Here is a 25063-nt window from a genome sequence, read left to right on the forward strand (position 1 = left end):
ACATCATGTATTCTCTATTCTTCAAATAAGATGAGAGACGATTATTAAGGCGAACAGAAAACCAAGAGCTCTTGTTTTATTAAGGAAGATGTGAGAAAATGTTTTTCAATTTTTTTGTAAAATCAAAATACTTGCTTCACCCTGGAACCCTGGACCCTGATATTCAATTGCTGGCATAGAATCCTGAGAAAAAATCAGGTAAATTGTTGATGTTAAAGGTTTCTTCATGAAGCATGCTGAAAAAAAATCTTCAATTTTTTTCTGAAGATTTAAGATACAGTGCAAAGAAGTAAAATAATACTGCTTTAGTATTTACATGGTTCCATTCGGCCTTAAATGGGTAAAATGGGTGGCTAATTAAGTGTAGAGGATATATTTTGTTATAAATATCAACACGAACACATTCATTCAGGCGAATGCAGTAGCAGTATTCATGTCTTTTTCACTTTTAATTCTAATTTTATAGTTCAATCTTTATGTTTGTGTGGCTGTATCACTATTGCTATTTATTTTCTTTTATATAAAAAAAAATTGGAAGAGAACTTAACGAAAAGATTTTTAAAGTTTTTTGCTCAATATATTCATATATTATAAATTATTCCAGACTGATGATTGAGATTCATTAATAATATCATCACTACACTGCTCGGTAAATGTAAAACTTTTGCAATAAACTTGTAAAACTGCATTGTTGATAACCAAAACGGAACGAAGTTAACGATGTGATATTGCCTTCAGTCATTTTTAATAGTTTCTATTTTTGTTGTAATATCTTTGCTTGGTGGAACCTTCTTCAAAGATCAAAAGTGAATTGAAAAAGTCTGCTTTTGCAATGCTGATTTGTGCTATTAGCGGCTAAATTTTTTTGCTGTGATTTTTAATTGTCCAACAAGAATCTTTCACATGGGTTGAATGAATATTGGAATCCTTTAATAAAGGTAATTGATCAACCTCCTCTTTTATAATTTGTATTGTTTTAAATTAGCGTATTCCAGTTTTTCCTCGAAAAGCTTTCAATTACCAACAGTTTTCTCCATCTAAAACCCATCCCCCTCAGAACTTTCCGAATGCATATTTCACGCATGCAAGCTGCAAATTTCAATATTTTCATTTTGTTACCTTTAAGAGTCTTCAAAGTCGATAAACTTTTTTAAGCGTTTATGGATATTGTATATAATACCTTTTAATACACATCTTTGAAAAATATCTTCTTTTCTTTTACCAAATTTCTTTTCGTGCTAATTTTTTTTTAATTTTCTTCCTATTTATTTGATTCCGATAAGTATATACAAAAAAAATACTGACAGATATATTGGGAAGGTCTACTACGTGAATTTTAATTTTTAATCATACAATAAGATTTTCTTCAATAATTTTGATATAAATGTTTGTAATCATGCATTTGTTCAGTTTTTTTTTTTTTTTTTAAAAAAAACAATTTGATCCTAATTAGCGATTTGATCTTGAATCATAGTGGAGATAAACATATTCTGGAGAAATATCACCTGTAAAACAGTATTTGAACACTACTGTTGGTAATAGAATATTGAAATATAACAAATTCTTACAATTAATCAGGCTACTTCCGCCCAAATAGAAAAATCGATTTGTTAGATTATTTTTTCCTTGCAGCGTCCTGAAATTCTATAGTACTTACTACGCTCCGTTGAACTATTAGCCACATTAACGCTCTTCAGATACGCCTAATTGAATTACTGCGCATCTTTTAATTTACAATAACAAATAAACTTTGCTGTATTATAATTTTTGTTAGTATACGTCTACCAGTATTGTTACTTAGAGCCTAGTACTGTAGTTTTAGATTATGTTCAACTCTCGTCCTTACCAGTATAGTTATTTTTTAATGTGTGAATGTGAGTAGTATTCTGCATTACATCCTAAAGAGGAAATTAAAAAATAATAAATGATTTGCGTTAATAGTCTTCCTCATCTCGAACTAAATAGATAAAATCCATGTCATTTGCTTTTATGTATTTTCCTCGACATATTGAAAGCATAAATGTTAATGGATTATTTCTTAATAAGTGATACATTAACTCGTTATTTTATTCTATTTGTCCCAATCATTCTCATAGCTGTGATAGCTGTAAGCCTTCTGGGAAAGCACAAATAATTTGTTAGTTATTTTTCTGGAGAGTAATAAAATTCAATCAGTTTGGTGAACAAATTGAAACCGTCGCTTCTAGAGCTGAATATGCTGAACAACATTTATAAGTGACATATATCTCACATCATGTCAGGTATATCGGATGAAAGGTTATGCCAGTTAACGTTCAAGTTATACTGTTACGATTCTGAGTATAAATTATATAATATTTTATTTTTGAATATATTTTTTTTCTAATTATACTTAAAACAGTTTATTTTTGATAACTTAAAGCCTCTGAACAATCTTTTATTCAGAACTATTCATCTACTTGAAGAGAATCTGCTGTGTAGGATTACAAATTTTCACAGAAAAACAATTCCGTTTGAAGTTTTCCTTGAATTATGTTTTTCAATCTGTGCCATTCACCCGTACAGTATACTTCTTCTATTGTGTAAAGGATGGATTAAAGTTATGACAATTTAGTGAAATTAATATTTATCACGATGTTAAATTTTGTATATACTAATAAGATATTTACTGATATTTTGATATTAATACAATTTAATACGTTTTCTGGGAAATACTTTTTTATTGATGTATTTATCAATTTAGAGTAAATTTTTTTGTGAAAATGGTACTCATTTTTAACAGAAAACAAAACAAAAATGGCAATAATAATAATAATACTCATTACATCAAATAGTGGAGTAATTAAATTAGATTAGTTTCAGTAGTTAATTAGTTTCAATTAAATGTTCGAAACATTAATCTATTACTTTTTAGTATAAATTATAAGCTCATTAAACTGTAAATGATCATTTTCTTTTTCAGTTTGACATTTAAATAAGGTATTTTAAAAAATTCATGAATACAAATACAAAAACTATATTAAAAAAATAATACCACGTGCTTGTTACAATTCTTACGCTTTCTATATGTAAAAATTATAATAGTATGGTTTAAAAAAAAATAAAACAGGTTTTTTTTCCTAAAAATTTTAAAATGATAATAGTTAAAAATAATTCTTCAGACTTAATTGTAGTTAATTTTATTTTTAATCAACTTAATAAATTGGAATATCATTAAAAAAAAAGATAAGCATATTGTTATTTTTTAAACCATTATTATATTTTAAATAATAACCCAACCTTGTTATTTGTAGAAGATTGTTATTTGTAATTTTAGAATTATTTTGTAAACTTAAACTCTTGAATATTCAAAGCGGTTCAAAAATTTCACCAACTTTTCAGAAATTCAATGGATATTACAGACAGGATTGAGTGATACTGGTAACTTCTCAGTCTCTTCCCATTTGTTTTTTCATAATTCTCTTATATTCCTTTTTTTTTACACTAATGAGCATTCCATACTTTTTTACTGTACATCATGTCATACTCATCATCATAATCTTTGTATTTAATCTTTCTCATCATGTCATAATCTTTGTATTGTCATCTTCTGTTTGAATTCTTTTCAGGAAAATGTAATGAAATTAGTTTTGTAAATTAATGTTAATTAATTTATTTAACAACGTTCTCTCTTACCTCATCCCCCAAATCTTAGCGCTTTTCATTATTTATTTCCACTATATTTTCTCCAAATTCACTGCATTCATATCGCAAAACATTCCAGGTAGTGTTTGTTTAAGTTCTTCCATAATGCCTTGCATTTAAAGAGGGGTTGTGGCTGATAGGAAATAGTATCGTATTGACGAAGTAGGATATTTTGATTGCAAGTAAAAAAAATCTATTAGACTCATACCTTCCTTCTGCTGCGTGCCTTTACCCTGGGTGGTTGTGATCGACCTGGGTGCATTCCGAGCGGCCCTCTAAACTGGAGCTGTAGTGGGAGATTAGAGGTTATACTCAGCTCCCGACGGACCAGACTTGAGGACCTCTGGGACTAGGTTTATTGTGTTGGCTGTGCTCCAATCGCTTAAATTCTTACGATCCGTTTGCGGTGACCGAATTTGCTGATAGATATGCTGTCGTGGCATGCTTGATGCATTTATGCACTAGGGGTGTAGTGTAGTTTAGAGCTGACTGTGGCGCGGGGTCTTCTTCTCCGCGAGTAGGCTTTTGCTTAGTTCCTGCCACGTTGCCCTGGTAGCGTTAGGTGTCAGTTGTCTTCTTCGGAAGGCGGAACTCATTACTATCTCTCGTGGCGGATTACCGCTGCATCGGTGGCATCTCACCGTGGCCGGGCTGAACACTGTGTAATGTGATCAGTTTGAGGGCAAGAAGATGTCCTCCGTTAAAGCCATTACTGGCAAGGAACGGAGGGGGTGGTGTAGCGACCTGACACGCTACGAGGCGGGATCTTTTCCCCTCGCGGGGATTGAGATGCGTGCCTTTACCCACTAGATATCAACAAACTTAAAAACATTAGAACCTGTATTCTAAACAACCACGGTCTTTTGCTATTGTAACTTTGACAAATACACTCCTTTTTCAGTTTTTACACTTCTCATCTATTCAAAATTCAGTAGTATTTCACGTAAAGCATTTTACAAATATTTTCTGTATTAATTTCTTGCTGCAAGTTTCGTGATTATATTGAAAACTGTTTTTTCCTGATTAATCATACTTCTCCTTTAACCTTTAAAGTTATTATTATCAAATATAGCTTCAGAGCTATAAAAAGAATTCCATTTTTTCTAACATTTTGCTTCTATATGAATAATTTCTTGACCCTTTTCCTTGATTAGTGTTTTTTTAATACTTACACGTCATCATTGACGTGTAACCACTGACAACTGGGTTAGGTGCGTTAATCGTGCTGGAAAACTTCAAGAAGCCGATTTTGTCAATTAAGGGCTGCGAAAAGAAACACTGAACCGATTTATTATAAATCTCTGTGACGACAGTGAACCTGACGATCTGTTAGAGTAACTTACTTCTTTTATTTAAAAATTGTAAAATAAATTAAATCTGTGTATTTCACAAAAGTTTGTTAAAAATTAAAAAGTATGTTTACCTTTTTCTTTTTTTAATATACAGTTCGTTTGTACATCAGAACTATTCATATTATTCGAATGATATAAATTTAAGTGATCATTTATTTAATCATCTTTGTGTCAATAAGTATAAGTGATCAAGATCGCAGTTCTGAACATTTACATCAAAATTTCCCGAGATAAAACTGCTTGGCAAGGTCAGTAATTTACTACATTTATAAGTTATTTAGGCTTCTTACTTTATTTGAATATTTTTACAATAGACTTATAAGAAATAAAGGTTGATTATGTTATCTTATCGTAACTGTTTCCGGGTCGTTGATTTATCGTTCACGCTATGAAAAAAAAAATGATTACGTACATCTTTTGTAATCTTATATTATAATCATGCCAACACTAGTATTTATCGATAACTTCCATGAAATAATATTATAGTACAACCAAAACTATACAAAAAAGTTCTTAAAGCTACAGTTATTTTAGTTCAGTAGAAAAACAAACATTGAAAATTGTTATTGCAGAGATGATGATTATGTTATTTAGATTAGATTATTTTAGCCTCAGATATACTTTCAATTATTACACTATGAACTGTATAAAAATTACACACTGAAAAAAACTATGTTTGCTGTTTTAACAGTATGTGTGTGTGAGAGAGCATATGTGTGTATGCACCGAGATCCTATGGCGGGGACTGTATGCTGCACGCGCAACTCCCCTATATTAATAGTAATGAGATAGCTGTTATCTTAGTTTGGTAATTTGTGCTATCCCCAAGCAGAAACAGAAAACATACGAGGTGTGTGAGAAAAGTAATGAGACTGACTTTTTACTTACCAAATTTTTTATTTTTTTCAAACAACAATATTATCCCCTTCAAAATAGTTCCCTTGGGCAGCTATACACTGGCGGATTCGTTGTTCCCACTCCTGGTAGCAGCGCTGGAAGGCTTCAACTGTTAGGGCTTTTAACTGGTCGGTCACAGTTCTTTTGAATGTTTTCCAGGGTTCCAAAATGACGCCCTTTTAAGACATGTTTCAATTTCGGGAAAAGGAAAAAGTCACAAGGACTCAATTCAGGTGAATAGGGGTTGGGGAACCGTAGGAATACGATTTGATATCAAAAATTCCGTGATGGAAATGGCCCTGTGACACGGGGCATTGTCATGATGAAGTATACACTTGTCCGCAATGTCTCGTCTCACGCTAATCACTCTTTTCCTGAGCCTTTCAAGGACACCTTTGTAAAACACTTGGTTGACAGTTCGTCCTGGAGGAACGAATTCTTTATGCACGATAACCCTACTGTCAAAAAAGCAAATCAGCATGGTTTTGATCTTTGATTTGCTCATTCGACATTTTTTTGGGTCGAGGAGATGACGGAGTGTGCCACTCTTCGCTTTGCCGCTTTGTTTCAGGATCGTATTCAAATATCCAAGATTCATAACCTGTGATCACACGATTGAAGAATTCTTGGTCATTGTCAATCCTCTCAAGAAGATCAACACACGTTTCTTCGATTGTTCTTCTGTTCCGTTTTGAGGTTTTTCGGCACCAATTTCGCACAAACCTTTTGCATGTCCAAATCGTTTGTAAAAATTTGATGTACGGTGAAAGTGTTTAAATTTAACTGTTCACTCATCATCCTTATTGTTAAACGACGGTCTGATCTCACAAGAACCCTCACAAAACGTTGAGCATAACGTTTTCGTCAGATTTTGAAGTTGAAGTTCTTCCTGAGCGAGGTTGATCTTCAACGTGTTCTCGGCCTTCCAAAAATGATTTGTGCCAGCAGAAAACCTGTGCTCTTGATAAGCAATGTTCCCCTTAGGCCTCTTTCAACTTTTCAAAGGTCACACTCGCGGATTCCCCAAGTTTAACACAAAAATTGATTGCACAACATTGCTCTAAATTCCGTTGCTCCATTTTCGTAACACACAGCAAAAACACAACTTCACTGATGGCGCTGTCAAAAAAAATGTGTTGGCTGAACGGAGTTGAAACTCGTACTGAGCCCGTGGGAGGGATGAACAAACCGGTCTACCACAGACCGGTAGACATAGCGTTGCCAGATCACTCGCAGTGTTACCAATCTCATTACTTTTCTCACACACCTCGTAGTTCCTTGACTGAATAAAGATAAATTCACCCTCCCGTTAGCTTTAATAAAGGATTACCTAACCTACCGGCTATTAAACAGAACACAGTAGTTGAAGGTAAGATGGCTACTGAAACATCTTTCATGATAGCCGTCTATAGAAAATGGAATGAAAAATAAGGAAGAAGGTGGTAGTGAAAAAAGTGGTCAACTCTCAGAGAAAAAGCCTCTGAACGGAATAGGTAAACCCTTTATCCTAGAATCGATTTGAATCCAATAAAATATTTTTTTCCGAAAATCACATATTAATTTTGATACATTTAAAAAAAGAACAAATTTTGAAATTGCAGTATAATTCCTGATGTGTATCAAGTTGTTTACTTTCATAATAACCTCTAGTTCAAGTCGTACGACTAATTTCATTCGAACAATTGTACTCACTAATTTAATTTTAAAGGTCTCAAATGAACCTACAAGTGAAATGCATGACTTATTTCAAAATTTAAATGTTGATCATATATGGTTAATTGCAAATTTATCATTTGAAATGTGTAACTAAACTTTCGTAGGATGATTGAAAATTAGCGTTAAATATTAATCTTTCCATCAAAAGTTATTGAAAAAATGTTTATTTAAACCGGTTTAGTATTTATTATTTTCTTTCTTGAACGTCCACAATAGTTCAAGTTGTCTGAAATAATTTTCAAAGATTTTTCTCTCTTTCACTAATGAGAGGAATATTTTACGAATGTTTCGTAGTGAGGTTTGCAAAAATAACAATTTTTGTTTTCTTTTTTAATTATCTTTTTTAATGTAACTTTAATTAGATGATTTTTTTTTTTATTTCCCAGTGCTGAATGGGAGTATCTCATAATTTGTTCTATGTAATCTATCAAATTTGATTCAGCACTGAGTCGACTTTCATTTTTTAAAAGTTGCAATAATCCAGAAATTATTTTTGTAGTGAAAATTATATTTCAAAGTTAATATCAGTAAGAGTTAGAGATATCCCAGTTTTTAAGAATTTTTTTTTACCTATTTTTCAGTCATATGAAGTGAGGAAAATTCCCTTTTGAGATCCTAGGAAGTATTAGATTACTATTCTTATCTTTGTTAAGTGTTAAGTCAATAATGGAAGAGGACAGTCTTTTAATTATTAACTGAGTTTTTAATTCTAGACATTTCGATGAGATTACACAAAATTTTAAAGATTGTCAAACACCAAAAATAATTACCTTGAATAAATTTTATTTTTTAAATTTAGTTTTATTTCTAAAACTACATCTTTAATATTATTCGAAAGTGAATTAAAATGACACAGACTTAATAAGACATATATTTACGGCCCTCTCAAAGATCCGAAGGACTGAAGGTGAGAAGCTGGTGTTCTTTGCGCCCAAAAACACTGCTGGTGATTGCTTCTTAAAAGTTTTGGAACACTGGTCCAGGTGAGTGATGAATTTGCCGAATGGTACATTGTTACACATGATTGGGGTTACCACACCTAAGTTGGATGTGCCTAGGGGCCCCAAAACGGCTGTTTTTACAGTCCGTAGAGGAGACACCAGCTATGCTGACCTCCTTAAACAGGTAAAAGGAGGGATCGGAGTTGATATGGCTGAGAACATTCTATCTTTCCATAGGGGTCGTGCTGAGTCCTAGAAGATTAGAGTCGGGTATGTCGACTCAAAACACGAAGACGTGAAAAAGAAGTTGGGAGAAACCCTACAGGAGGAGGACAACAGACAGGAGTGGGAACCTCAAACTACAGTCTATTTGAGTTAAAGACCTGGATATTGATACAACTCAGGAAGAGGTAGAACATGCCGTACGGAGGGAGGTGGGTGAGGGAAATTTATGCGGTCCCCTTTGAGGCCAGCTTATGGCAACACGCTCCGGGCTACTGTCCGTCTCCCGCACAGACAGGCTAGACAACTTGCGGATAAATCTCGAGTGAAGATTGGCTGGCACTTGAGTAGAGTAAAATGAATGAGCAAGCAGAATAAATGCTACTGCTGTTGGGGTATTGGCTGCAGGAGTGAGGACTGTCGTGGCCAAGACAGATCTTCGCTCTGTTTTAACTGTGAAGGCGGCGACAGAAAGTTGTGTGCTGCACGGGAACCTCGAAGATGCCTTGACTGTAGTGACTTGAGACAGACATCGCACGATGGGCAGTGATGAATGTAAACACCAGTCGTCATGTTAAGAGTTCTACTCTCCAATGCTAACAGATACTCGCTCTCCCATGATCTTGTGGGAGAGTTGGCTAAGGAGAAGCAAGCTGATTTTCTCGTAACGTCTGAACCGAACAGATTACTTGTGGCCGGCTGCGACTGGACTACGGACAACAGAGACGATGTGGTAATACGGGATGTCAGTGAACGTTTAGGCTGGCACCTTTTGGAGAAGGGTGATGGCTTTCTCTGTATCGAACTGGTGGAAACGGTGGTCTTGGGAGCTTATACTTCTCCTAACTGCGACTTACCCTATTATGGGGCATTCATGACATGACTACATACGACGATTACTGGGACTAGGAAGAAGCACTTGCCTTAGGCGATTTCAACTGTAAGTCTGTGGAAGCCGGTGGTGCTTACACCAACACAAGAGGCGAGTTGTTGGCTGAATTAATGAGTGCATTAGACCTTTATTGCGTGAACGACTTCTGCTTTATTGCCAACTTCCTCTGCTCGTGGACACTCATCAGTGCTAGATCTCACTATCCTCGACAGGAGGTGGAATCGTGATTGGAATGTCACTAGCAAATGACACCCAGTGACCATCTGACTACCCTGGTTGAACTTGGGGGTGCCTCCTTCCGTCCGCAGATTAAAGGCCCTCTTACTCGATTGACACCTCGAAAAGTTTGTACTTGAGGAAGTCTCAGACAGCATACGTCGTAGTCTACACCTCACACCTGAAATCCTACAGGACACTGTTAAACAGGCGATTGCTCGGTTGGATGTCAGACACCGCCGTCATCGGCCAGCCTACTGGTGGACCCCCGAGATCAATTATTTACGGACGGAATTCCAGTGTTATCGGAAGACTATGCAACGACTTAGGCAACGTGGTGGAGATGCCTGTGATCACATTCCAAAATTATTTGCATTGCAAGAGAGCCTTCGGAACACCATCAACAATGCAAAGAGGAGGAAATGGCTAGAACTCTGCTCAGAATTAGACGAAGATCTTTAGGGCCAGGCATATCGGCTGGTCATGAAACATTTTGGGAGACGCTTACTAATTTTAACGGAAGAACGTGCAAGAATAGAGCTGGAAAGGCTGTTCCCATGTGTCGAACGGGAGTTGTTAGGCCCCACCGACTTCGAGCAACGACGGTACACGTTGCCTGAGTTGACTATAGCCATGAGTCAGACTGGTAAGACTGGGCCAGATTGAACTTCCTTCTGAAGCCGAGCGTTGGTGGCAGGGTTGACACCTACCGACCACATGCCTTCAGAGCAACACGGGTAAGGCCGTTGAATGCATGCTGGCCATGCGGCTTGTTGGCCCCCGATTACATAGGAATCAGTTGGGTTTTGGGGAGGGGTGGTCGACCATTCAACTCCTCCTAAAGGTTACATCTTGGGCGAACAGCATGAGGAGAGCACTTGGCCAACGAGAGAATTGCCAATGCTAATTTTATTGGATGTTTGCAATGCTTTTGGCTCGGTCCCATGAGACGCCATTCTTGTTGCTCTGCAACGAAAATGAGTCAGTTCCTATCTATTTCAACAGATTTGAGATTATTTTCGAGAGATATGAGTCTCTGTTGAGACACAGCAAGGGAACCTACGTTTTTAGATGACAGGTAGTGTCCCCCAGGGATCTGTGCTTGGCCCACTCCTCTGGAACGTAGTCTTCGATGGATTTCTCAGTCTTCACCTTCCGGAACAGTCGGAGATGATTGCTTGTGATAATGACTTGGCTATTCTCGTTGGTGGTAAGACCAAGCAGGACCTCCAGGACCGGGGCAATGAGGCCCTTACTAGTATAGAGAGATGGATGACGGATCACGGACTACGTTTATCACCACAAAAGAGTGAATACATCGTTCTAGCCAGTCGGAGGAAGCTGGACCGGATAGACCTACGCATCGGAGAACGTCTGATCCCGTCCAAAGCCACTGTCCGATATCTCGGGGTGACTATTGACCGGTCGTGTAGATTCAGCGACCACATAATCGCGGTCTGTGAGCGGACAGAGAACACACTTGCTGCCCTAAAACAACTCCTCTCGAGCAAGATGGCACCTCGAGCGTCGAAACGGATGGTCATCATGTCTACCGTTACATTCATAATCAAATAAAAGTTTGATGACCTCGATTACTACACTACACAAATGTTCACAGGCCATGGGAACTTTGGAAACTATGACAGTTCCCTGTTGTGATTAAAATCTTCAGAACTCGTCGTCCAATAGGCTGGATTTAAGACCAGAGTCCCAGTGGGGGATCCTTTGGGGACCCCTCATTTGAGGCATAAGGCATGGACTAGACAGAAACCCAGCCTTCGGCGTGGGAATGAAGGTTGCAGCTCAGCTGTATCCGGAGTCTCCTCGCTGAGGGTTAGAGGCTGGCACAATAAAAAATATCCAACCGGTGGGCCGACCTGCCTTGCCGGACGTACAGCTGGTGGGCGGGAAGGCCCATTAGAGTTAAAGGACACTCCCATCGGCTAGGTTATACTTAGCTGTCGGTCAGGCTCAGGGGAGGGGGAAAAAAAATTGAGTACTTACCAATACAGTTTCTTGGTCCTGCACTAAATGGTATATATGCATACGGATGTCTCTTTCTTGCTCTCTCTGGTAGAAAATTATCGGGGTCAAATTTTTCTGGATTTGGAAACTGTGTTTTATCCCTATGTAAAACGTACGGGAAAACCAGTACGTCAGAACCTTTAGGTAGTGTGTAACCATCTAAAAAACATGAAAAAGTTTTAATAAATTGTTGGTTAACATGTCAATAATAATAACTAATCATATCTTTTTCGTTAAAGATCTTTATTATAAGAATTTTTTATCGTCAAACACTTCATCTTCTACAAGTCAAAGGATCTTTATTGGTGTTCTAGAAAGTTGCCATTTTATAAAGAGTGACTTTAATAGGTATTACAAAGAAAAATTGCAAAAATTTCCATTAAGTTTTAAAACTTGAACGATGGAAGTTTATTAATGTAACAGAATCAATGAGGGCAAAGTTTAATTCGATTTCAAAATAGTTAATATTTTTCTTACTTGTATATCATTTTACTTTCAGAATCAATCGGTGTTTCTTATTCAAAAAATAATAAACCTGCTTTATTAAGACACCTCTAAAGATGATTAATAAAAAGTGAATACTGTTGGTTAGGATTTAAGACAATAACACTATAACGTTCCACAGATTAAAATTGAAACGATTTTTATAGAATATTTATTTATTTGTTTTCAGATTACAAATATTTATAAACCTAATTTTTAAACAATTCATTTGAAAGAACTATTTTTAGCTCATGTTAAATCATTATAGCGGCTAAATTTTTTTCCGAATGTATAGCTTTTCCTGTCCAATTCTTTTGTTATAATTTACTCTGCAGCACTGCTCATTGCATTTAAATCGTAAGGTTTATCTTTGATTATCTCTAATTCATTTATTCAGTTCATAAGGAACTATATTACTAATTGGTCTTCTTCATTTAGTTTTATTATTGCATATCTAATGACGTAATTATTTTTCATCTTCAACTAGTCTTAAAAATTGGAATTCCCGCACTTTTATATTTTATAGACTGTAATCATATTTCCTTTTTTTTTGTAATTGAAATTTAAGAGGTTTTTTAGTTAAATTAACAAAGTTTTCTTTATCTTTAGCATGATTCTGTATTTATTCACTAATCAGTTATTATAAAAAATTTAATATACTTTTTTATTCATTGAGATAATTATATAGTTAAAAATTTGTAGAATATAGATTATATTATATATATATATATATATATATATATATATATATATATATATATATATAGACAGAGAGAGAGAGAGAGAGAGAGAGAGAGAGAGAGAGAGAGAGAGAGTAATTTACAAAGAATGTCCTTTCAGGATATGTTTTACTGATGAAAATAAAGAAGAAATTTCGTACAAACATAGATTCGGAAACGTTTCTTTAGCGAGTGACGGCTGGCGAAAAATGTGGCCCTGATTTCTACGCCTTCGGTAAAATTAAGCAAACTGTAATTCTTGGGGACCGAATTAAACGGCAAATTTTGTGGTTCTATACGAAATCTGATTAAAAAGTTGAAAAAAGTAGATCCCAGAACCATTTAGCAGTTTTTGAAAAATCTAAGATAAAATTTAAAAAATTGGGTTAGAAAAACTTTACGTTTGGCTTAAAATAACTTTGTTAACTGATTAATAAACAAACAAAATTTTTAAACAAAACATGAAGAGAGAATTTGATTGTAAGTAAAATGGTATGAATAAAGAAACAATTGTAAGAATTTTGTAAGTATATTAAAAACAAAACAAATCAAAATGTGATAGATTTGTATGATAGATTTGTGATAGGTATTAAACAAAGAAAATTTTCAATATTACAAAACAAAAAAATAAATATTTTAGGAAAATAACAAATACAAACACAAATAATAAATATTGTTTATTGGAATTTTTATTACAGGACATTTTCAGCAGTTTAATTAATTGATTGTGTGTAAGTTGGTGTATTATTTGTATTAATTTCAATCTCAAAAATTACAGTCTGGCTTAATTTTGCCGAAGGCGCAGAAATCAGGGCGAAATCTTTTGCCAGCCGATACTCGCTAACGAAGCGTTTACGAAGATATATTTATATGAAGACTCTTCTTTATTTTCATAAGTAGAACATCTGAAAGTTTCTTACAATCTTTGTGAATCACTCTGTATATCTGGTTTAGCAAATCACTTTTTTATTTCTTTTTTTATATTATTTAAACTTAACACATGCATTTAAATATTTTATTTTAAATATCTTTCATCCGGAGATTCCGGGTTCGAATCCCGGTAAGGCATGGCATTTTCGCAAGCTACAAAATTGTCATTTCTTCTCATCTTCTGAAGCAATGCCTAAAGGTGATCCCGGAAGTTTAGAAAAAATATATATATGAAGATAAATAAAAATCCATATCATTAGAATTAAACCCTGTATTGCCTGATTTAAATAAGGTTATGTGATAACTACCTCGCTTTACTGACAAAATAACGAGTCTATACATCTATTGCCTGATGACTCCTTCATAACTAAACAAGGAAACGCACCTCGCTTCTTACCGATCCTGTTCAGCCAGTTAACTCTGATGATAGTACGTCATCCAATTGTCTAAAGTTGCTTACAAGATTCAATTATGAAACAGTTTTATTTATATTGTGTAGGATACTATTTTACATTATTATTTATTTATTATTCTTCTACTGATATCGAGAACAGTTATGAAGAAAACGAAGATTATTATGACAATGAATTATCTGGATTTGAATCCGTGGAAGAAAATGAAAAGTAGAAATTGTGGTAATAAGATTGACTGACTATATTATAAAATTAATAAATATAGTTTACAAAATTAACAAACAAACAAAATACAGTAAATGTACGAGTTAGGATGTTTTAATACATTAAAACTGTATTGGAAAGCATTAATCCATCAACATTTTGTACTTATATCACAAATTAATTAAGTAATGTGATCAAGGACTACACCAAGCGATATATTAATAACATTTTATTCATCATGTTGATTGGATTGTAAATAATAAATCTTTCTTTTTTATCAGTTTATGTTTATAGGTCGTTTGAAAACATTGTTGACGGAAAGTGTTTCTTCTGAAACTTTATTTTTTTATTTATTTGTTTTTCTATTCTTCTTTGGTTTTTATCAAATCCTTTTGTTTTAAATGTAGACTAGATTTAAAGTCACTTATTTAATTTAACCTTAGACGGTTAAAGCGAAACTTTTTTTTTACAAAACGTTGTTTACCAACTTTAACAAAATTATCGACAGAATTAAAAAAGAGGCTGTTTTGGAGGTAAGGACTGTTTACGAAAAATCTTACAATCGATTAATAAATTTTAAATGGAAAAAATGAAATCGACTTTCTTATGCTACCCAGTGAATACTGGGTATGGGTATATTATGAGTGAATACTTTGCTCTAGTTTTGGCATTTTCTTTCAATAACAGGCCTTAAACAATAACTTGTATTTGTACAACGTTTAGTAAAAAATATAATTAAACTTTTATAAATCATATACTAAACAAATTCCTAATTGTTATCTTAACAAAAATGAGTATAAAATTTTTAAGAACTTAGAAATAGTTATAAAAAGTTGTTTACGAAGCGGTAACAACGCTACGTTTAAGAAATATATCTTGGAATTTAATAATATGTAATCATAAAATTTAATAAAATAAAGAAATGGTCGTTTGATGTACATTCGTACACTTCAAAAAAAGAACTATTATTTCAATAATGAAAGGAAGGAAGTATGCTACCCAAAAATATTATATAGGTGTGGTGATATAGGCTACGAAGTAAGTGAAACTTTAAATCAAAGAAAAACTGATTAATTTGTTAGGTAATGTGAGTCATTAACTTTTATCAGTGTAAATGAGCCAGCGGAGTTGCGACTATTAAGATCAACGGATATATTGGATAGGTCAGGTGCAAAGAGCGAGATATCATCGATACAGGCCAGCAAAGCTCTAGTAGACATCCTAGGACAAATAGACTACGTATATTATCTGACCTTAATTGCAAACAGCAATGACTCATTTGCATTTACAAAACTGTAATTTTCTATTATTATCTTTCTTTAATAGCCTTTTATCAGTTAGGCAGTAGGTTGTATAAGTTATGGATCTTGAAAAGTGAAAAAAAATGAAATAAAATAAAAAATTGTTATATATTAACTAATAATAAAAAAAATTAAAAACATTTTATTGTATTAATAATTGAAATGCTTATAAACATTGTTTTTTGCTGAGTGGATTGTACAAAATCCGGTAATGAATTGCATAACTTGACCGGCGTAGCCGAGAAAGGTATGATTTGCTTATTTTCAATTTAATCATTTTTAATTTTATTTTTATCTTTTTGCAAAAATAATAATTTTTTTATTTAAAAAAAATAACAAAAATTATGAAGTATTTTTTTTAATTAACTAATAAACGCTTTATGAATATCCAAAAGCTCAAAAATGTAAAATTCACCACGTACGAATGTGTACAATATTAATTTGTACGAATGTGTGGAAACTATTAACCAGAAATTTTCAATTAGATAGCTTCAGTTATTTTTTATCAACAAACTAAAAAAAGAATCATGTACCGTAATAAATTTTAATATTATTGATTTAATTTTTTTTTGTTATTATTATTTGAATAATAAAATTGCTTGTTTGATTATACAAAAATCTTTCAATTTTAATTTTTGGAAGCCAAGATCTTCAACAAAATAATATTACAAAAATTTAAAAAAATTTTTTAAAACTTGCTTTATACGTTTTAGTCTTACTTAATCAAATTTTTACACTGATAAAACATAATTTTTGTTTCCTAACATGCGATACATGATTTTAATCTGTTTTTTGATGCTGAAAACGAATATGAGCTCAAAATCTTTATCACCCACCATTTTTGAAAAAGTTTTAAATTTTAATTAAAGGATTTTTTCACTTTTCAACGTATAGTTAGCATTTTAAGCTCCTATTTTGTATTTTGTTAGCTCATTTTTTATTGTTTAACTTTGTTAACATAATTTGTAAACTATAAATAAACAATACTAGATAAAGAATTAAATCATATCATAGTCACGTACTGTGACATCATATCTAATACTGAAGAGTGAGCCTTCATGAACAAGATTAATCATGTCTGTGCAGTCAAAGCATGTAGCTGAAAACACAGCTGTGTTGTTTGTATTAAGCATTGGATTTAGGAATGAATTAATTTTATTCAGTCTTAAGTTTAACAGTGCAGTGTCATAATGTCTCGAAATTGTGTAAATGATGTGGATGCCTTTAGTTATGTATGTAGTGAGTTTACCGTAAAATCAAATAGAAAAAGCATTACACCTTTAATTAAACAAAGCATATCATTTGTACTTTCAGTGTAAAATTGGTGATCAGGATAAGACGTGGGCTCCTCATATAGTATGCACTAATTGTTCAATATATTTAAGAGGACGGCTAAAAGGTACACGGAAGGCTTTGTCGTTTGGTGTACCAATGGTTTGGCGTGAATCAAAGGATCATGTAACCGATTGTTACTTTTGTTTAACAAGTGTGTCTGGAATTTCTAAAAAATATAAACATACTGTAAAATATCCTTCATTGCAATCTGCAATCAGGCCTGTATCTCACAGTGAAATTATTCCAGTTCCTGAGCCACCTGTGAATGTATGTTTCGAAAGCAGCGATGAAGAGTCAGGCAGTACGAAGAAGTCAACAATGATTTTGATTTTGAATTATCTTCCAATAAGCCACATCTTATATCACAAGGTGAATTAAATGACTTGGTTAGGGATTTAAATTTATTTTTTTAAAAATCAAGCTGAACTGTTAGGATCAAGGCCGCCAGGTTGGAATTTACTTCAAAAAAATACAAAAATTTAGGGCTTTCGAAGCCGACAAAAAAACTTTCCCAGTAATTTATTCATGAACATAATTTGGTTTATTGCACAAATATTGATGAGCTTATGTTACACTTAGGACAAGTTCATAAACCTGAGGACTGGCGCCTTTTTATAGATTCGTCCAAGTATAGTTCTACAACACAACGGTAACAAATATCCTTCGATACCAATCGCTTATGGTATTCATTTGAAAGAGACGTACGATGTGATGGATGAAAGACATTCTTGAAAAAATAAATTATAAAAAACATAGCTAGAACATATGTGGTGATTTGAAAGTTATAGCTATTTTGTTAGGCTATACTAAGTACATTTTTTTTTTTGCGAATGGGACGAGCTAGAGATAAGGATTATGTTACCAAAGAGTAGAAGAAAAGAGACAACTTGACTCCAAACGGGAAAAATATTATTAATGAACCCTTAGTTGAACCCAAAAAAATATTTTTACCCCTTCTCTATATCTAGCTAGGACTAATGAAATTTTTTTTAAAAGCAATGAAGAAGGATAATGCCAGATATTTGTACATCAGGTAGAAATTTCCGAATGTAAGTGAAGGAAAAATTAATGAAGGATTATCTGTTGGTCCTCAAATAAGAGAGTTGGTCAAAGATGATGTATTTAACTCAATGTTAAATAATGTAGAAAGTGCAACTTGGGCTTCATTTAAAGATATTTTCAAAAATTTTCTCGGCAAAGAAAAATTCGACAATTACCACGATATTGTTAATCAAGTTCTTATTTCATACAGAGCTATGGAATGTAATATGTCTTCGAAAATACATTTCCTACACTCACATCTGAATTTTTTCCCGTAAAACGTCGGAGACGTAAGTGACGAACACGATGAACGTTTTGACCAAGACATTTCAGTGATGGAAAGCCGCTATAAAGGGAAAGGGAATACTAACATGTTAGCCGATTACTGTTGGACATTAATTCAAGATGTGCCTGAGACTATTTATAAAAGAAAAGCATCAGTAAAATCATTCTAACGTAGATATGGCCATGCAAAATGATAAATTTTACAGATTTTAGCTATATTTTCCATTAATTTTTTTTGAACCGTAATTTATTTAAAAGTAAGAGTGGTAAAAAAATTGTAATTACAGATCTGTAATGTACGCAAAAAAGCAATTCAAGAAATGGTATTACACTTAGAGAAACATTAAAAACTTTTGTTTTTTGTCTAAAGTGTTATTATACATTGCATGAGTTTAATTTGGATTTCAAAAGACAATATAATATATATTGAAATTTCTATTGTATTTATAAAATATCAAACAAATTTTCAATCAAACATTTACTATACAAAGAAATGAAATAGTGAAGTTTTTATTTCATTTTCTTAATTAACTATCAACATTTTCGACAAACGTTTTTAATGAGTTTTTATAAAAGATGTCTCATTCGATTCATCTCTGCTAATGCATCATTATTGCGAAATTTTCTTCCTGTTAATTTGGAGCCGAGTGAATAAGTTGTGTCTCAACATACTGCTCGCCAAAAATCATCATCTGTATGTGTGTGTGTGCGCGTGTGTGTGTATACACATGATGACGAAATATTGCCAAATCCGAAACCACAAAAACTCCCGTACCAAGTTTTTGTCATTTTTTTATGTCAAACGGCTATCGGATTTGTCATCTGCGACCCCAAAAAACCCGCATAGCAATTTTGCAGATTTTGCCATTTTTTAAACCCACACCCTTAATCTATCCCCGTACGCGGGGATGTTTGCAAAAGTAATGGCGGAATATTGTATTGTCACCCGACCTTAGTAATTGTGCAAAATTTCATCAATCGGTAATGTCAAGAAGTATGTTAAATTAAGGATGCAAGATTTGAGGACAAACATGAAAAAAAACCTTTAAGTTAAAGAAAAACACTAATCAAGATTGTTAATATTTATGTATATAACATCAGAATTTCGAAAAATATGTTTCGACTTTTTGAAAATATGGAGGCTCATGCATCTGCGGGCTTTTTTAATGATTAAGATATTTACTAAAGTTGATATTAAACAAATTAAAATCGCGATTTATACACTAAAGAGTAAGGGCTATCAAAAAATTAAGATAATTTAAATTAAAATTATTTTTTTTTTTTTGTTAAGAATTTTTTTTAAATATTTCCGTAAGGCAAAACAATTTAAAAAAGACCAATTTTTTTAGATTTATTTTTGACCGGAAAAGTAATATGTATGTATAAAATAAATAATATCTTATATTTTTATGATTTTTTTGCCACTCATATGCTATGAAGTTGTGTTGAAAAATTCTAATTTTTTTCTAATAAAATAATGAATGAAGTAACAGTTTACAAGTTGCAAGGAAAGTAAGTAAACAACATATCCTTGACTTTTTCACAGTCACTACACGTACTATTAAAAACCTTTTCCTAAGTTCCAATTTAACGGCAAAAATAAAACACGACTAGTTCTAGTAAAACATAATTATTATTTTTTTTATTATTTATTTATTTTTTTAAATTCATTTTAATGTAACTATTATGTTCATAGAACCTAACACTTATTGTTAACAATAATTAGGCTTGACAGGTGAATTTACTGTAGGTAAATGATAAAGTAGTATAATTGTACTAGATAATAGTTGTACAATCTCATTTAAACATCATAACGCAACATATATATATTTTTTCTGTTGTTATGATTATTATATTATATGAATACCTGTCAAAAAGATATAAATATTATGTAGTTGACAGTTTATTAAATTCATATTGAAACCTAAAGATGAGAATTTTGTTCTGGCTGTTCTAAGTTAATTATTATCAATTAAAATAACTTAAAAAAGATGATTTTTATCCTACTTCAACAAAAAGAAATAGATAATATGTTCGGATGGTATATTTGTTTGTGCCTTCGTAACTCAAAAATGATTCTACACAAATTTCAGGTAGGTATAAACGACTACTCTTAAACACACGAGAAGTAATGGATACCTGAAACTATACGAGTATATTATAACGTTATAAGGCCAACATAGATGCGCACACGACTTGGGAGCATTGGAATAAAAACATTTTTCGCAGATATTTAAAATTTAAATTTTTAAATCTTTTTTATGTTCCCTTGAGGTAAAAAACTTAAAAAAGAGCAATGTTTTTAGGTTTTTTGAACGATCTACATAGTTTCTCATTACAACTACAGCAGCATATATCGCTATAGCCGGAATAGTAAAATATTTGCCAAGAAGCGAATAATTAAAAGTCGTACGACTCTTTATTAGAAATTTTTAATAATTTTTTAAAAGGAAAATTAAGGATTTAGTTTTGCTGTCCAGTTAAGGTGGGTTGTGTTTTTAACCCGTTGGCTGTTATTCCTTAATAATAGCTTTCCAGGTTAATATATTCTTCAAATTATTTTTTTTTCAGGTGTAATTAAAAGATTACCTTCAGTATACCCAACACAATTAAAAGATTACGATACCAAAAAGATTACCTTTCATAATTAAAATATTAATTTCATCATTCCTTAATCAGTTTCTAATTCATTAGTGGCTATCATTAAAATAAGATTTTGTAATCGAGTGCGATGTTCAAAATCATACGATTCGCCTAAATAAACAATCCACCTTTATTGAATATTTTTAATTGAGATTAAATGATGCTTATTTTATTAATTTCATTTTTTTTTTTTTTTTTTTGTAAAAGCGTTAACTTTACTTAAAATCTCATTCACTTTTTGTAAATATTTTTAGTTTTTAACTTTAATTTCTGATTTAAAAAGCTTCTCATTAAAATAGGAATCTTAATTTTTAAGTAAATTTAATTACTGTATAAAATTTTATCCATTTATAAATAAAAAATATATGATTCAAGTTTTATTTAACTTATATTGTAAAATATTGTTTAAAATTAATTCAAAAACATTCAAATTTAATTTTATTTATAAAAAAGCAACTTAAGTAATAAATCTAATCTACCAGTAATAGAACATTAATTCTGAAACAAAATGCACATAAATGAAGTATTTTTCTTTTTTTTATTTATTTTTAATTATCGATTAAACACTGCCATTAAAATTTTTCTTTCTTTAAATAAATTTATAAAATCCCGTTATGTTATATTTACTAATAAACTATTATTGAAGTATTAATTTTTTTTATTTTATTATTAATTTTTTATTACGATACTAGATTGACGTAATTGTTAATTAAGCATAAGTCAAGAAAGAATGAAAAAACCTGTTTTTAACCAGTAATGTTTTACACGTCAAAAACTCTTGAGGAAAAGAATCATTTTTATACAATATGTTAAATTTTATCATCTTTTCTATGGTACAGTTGTGATTTGAGATTTATTCTGAAAAAGTCCTGTAGTAATTACACAAAATTAGAAAAAAATAATGCAGTGCTGAATTTTCAATAGTGGGTTAAATTATTATATGAAAAAAAAACCGAAATCAAAGTTTTTATACATTCCTGACATTAGATAACCAATAAAAAGTTACCTAGATTTCTTTTTTTACAAATATGATGAAATTTTATTGTAATATTATTATTGAAAGTTTAAATAAACCTAGAAAGGTTTAAAAACTTCCAAAATTTGATATTTTAAAACTTTTATCGATCATTACTGGAAGATATAAAAAATCCAATAAAAATATCCAATAAATAAAAAGATAGCTTTTTTATTTTTAGGCAAAGGGAAAATTTAAAGACAATTTTTTTTTAATTTTGAAAAAATTAACTCCAAAGAAACTACCTATCCCACCCTCTGGAGATACTGACCCCAAACAATCTCTTAAAATCCCCTTGTTTAAAAAATCTTTTAAAATGCAGAACTGTTTTCTTCACTCTGAATACGTAATATTGTTTAAGAATAATTCTTAACTATAATGCGTAGAAGAAACATTATGATAATTTTAATCCCACATTCACTGATATCTAAAGCCTAAGCAGTAGCCTAACTGTTGTTTTATATGGTTCGAATGCGATAATTTGGGCTTTCAAAAATGTCTTAAAAAGGGTTGATATTTTTCAATAATATTCACTTAATACGTTTGAATTGTACTTCCTAATATAACAAAACTGTAATTTTTATAACAAACAATAATGTATATTATTAAAAACATTAATTTGACAAGTGAAAGAAAAGCAACCTTAAACAAGTTTTTACAGCTATTTATAGTTGTTAATGTTAACCATTGCGTGAACAATAGCTATTATTTTATTCTGTTATGTAATCTGTATTATGTAACGTAGAACGTGACTTTTAGTAGTATATGTATATGTTTTTACCGATATTTGCCTAAATTTCACAACAGGTCTAATTTCATTGCTTCTTTTAACATTGCAATTGTTTAAGTTTTAGAATTCTATTTTCTAATTCTAATTTAAATTTATCTAAACAATTCCATAATTTTAATATGTCGTAAATCGCTACCATCTGGCATTTTATAGGATAATGTTTTGCGTAATATTAACACTAAGTACCCGACCTCATTACTTTATATAAGAAATAGCTCTATGGATCATGGAACTAGTGGAACTAGAATTAAAGAAATTTTCGTTTCTCTAAATTAGTTTTGTTTTTTAATTTGTTTTTAAATAACAACTCTGTCTGATGTATAACAATGATTTAATTAAAAATTCTGTCGTTCTGCATTTTGTGTAACTATACAATTGGTGTAATGTTCGTGCCTAGAGCCCTTATCTGTGAATATATATATTTAAATCAGAACGTCCTTGTAATTGTGCTAATGTTCTCTTAAACCAGAAACCGATAGCCTGATATGAATGATTTCTTTATCGGCTTATTTACTAAAATTTAATGAATTGTACTTTTGAATAAGTAGTAAGGCTTAAACCGAGAGCGTGTCTTAATCAATAGAATAATTGTCGAATTTTAGAAATATGTGGTACTAAGTCATAATATTTAGTACCTTCTCTGAATTTTATTCTGATATTTCATTATCAAATTTGATTAAACTGTTCTCTAGATATCGATAGACAATTTAATAAAAATTTGCTTCTACAAAGATTTTTTAGGTAAGTAAATGACGTATTTTATAGCGAGCGCTATAGACGAATGATTATTTATTTATTTTATTTTTAATTTTTTTTGTTTTCTTTTAAACTTCTCTACTCCCCTGGGCCGGACCGACTTAATGGTATTACGCCACCCAGGGGGGGTGTTCGTTATTCTAGTAGGCCCTCCCCACCTACCGGCTATATACCGGCATGGCAGGTCAGGCCTACCGGTTGGCTCTTTTGAGATTTTTTCCCTTTTTTAACTTTGTCCTTTACAACAACACACCATACCTATGTGTCGTGATGTGCTGTTTGGATATTTTTCGTTTACTTTTTTAAACCTGAAATATTTTTTAAGAAAACCTAACAGTCAACCCAAGGAGTCCTCAGCGGCTCATCCAAACCAGCACACCTCAGCATGCTGGCTCTCACCGCTGAGGCTGTCCACCCAAACTACAATCTAAAAACCCATATTCCTTTCATCTATAATTTTTTGTTTAAGGACTGATCTTATGAACTCTACAACCTTTCTCCAATTCTCTACCCTACTGAGCATATGATCAATTACCTCTATCGGAGTCTTTCCGTCAATACCAGCATTGTATCTTAGCATTTGCCATTTTTGGCAATTCAGGAATGTATGCTCTACATCGTCACGTTCGTTACAATACATGCACGTAGGTTGATCTCTTTTGCCATCGTGCCATTGGCCAGCTTGGCAATAAAAGAAGCCCCGGCGTAGACCGAATTCCAGCTGCTATACTTGAAGGACTTTTTAAACAACGGCCTTGGGAAATGACGGACATTGCCAGCCGTGGGCTAGAGAATGACTGCTATCCGCGGTGCTGGAGAGAAGCAAGAGTTGTTTTTCTCCCCAAGGGTGGAAAGGAACAAGAACAAGTTCGATACAGGCCGTTAAGCCTTTTAAATAATATGAGCAAGGTGATCGACAAGATGCTTGCCGCAAGGATTATTGGAGAAATTGAGCAAGGAGTGGGGATTAGCCAAAATCAATATGGGTTTTGGAAAGGTCGCTCCACAGTGATGGCCGCTAAGAAAGTAGTCTCCTGGATGACAGATGTAAGATGCGGCACCTGGAGGTCGAGGGGTGTTCCATTGCTTGTCTCATTGGATATCAAGAATGCGTTTGCCTCCATTAAATGGAGCCATATACATAGAGCGCTATTAGCAAAAAATGTTAGTCCATATTTGAGGAGGCAAGTAATGAGATACCTCTCTGATAGAACATGCAAGGTG

The 25063-nt window shown here is 32.4% G+C and overlaps 1 protein-coding gene across 1 annotated transcript in view; it reads right to left on the reverse strand.

The window, feature by feature from the left end:
* The window catches only part of LOC142319924 (cytochrome P450 4C1-like), a 167582-nt gene that overhangs the window by 86247 nt on the left and 56272 nt on the right, over nt 1–25063 (reverse strand). Inside the window, exon 13 of the mRNA XM_075357598.1 lies at nt 11904–12083. Within this exon, the coding sequence (XP_075213713.1) occupies nt 11904–12083 (180 nt within the window). The remainder of the gene's footprint in view (nt 1–11903; nt 12084–25063) is intronic.

The sequence above is a fragment of the Lycorma delicatula genome, chromosome 2 (assembly GCF_047948215.1).
Source record: "Lycorma delicatula isolate Av1 chromosome 2, ASM4794821v1, whole genome shotgun sequence".
Classification (NCBI taxonomy): domain Eukaryota; kingdom Metazoa; phylum Arthropoda; class Insecta; order Hemiptera; family Fulgoridae; genus Lycorma; species Lycorma delicatula.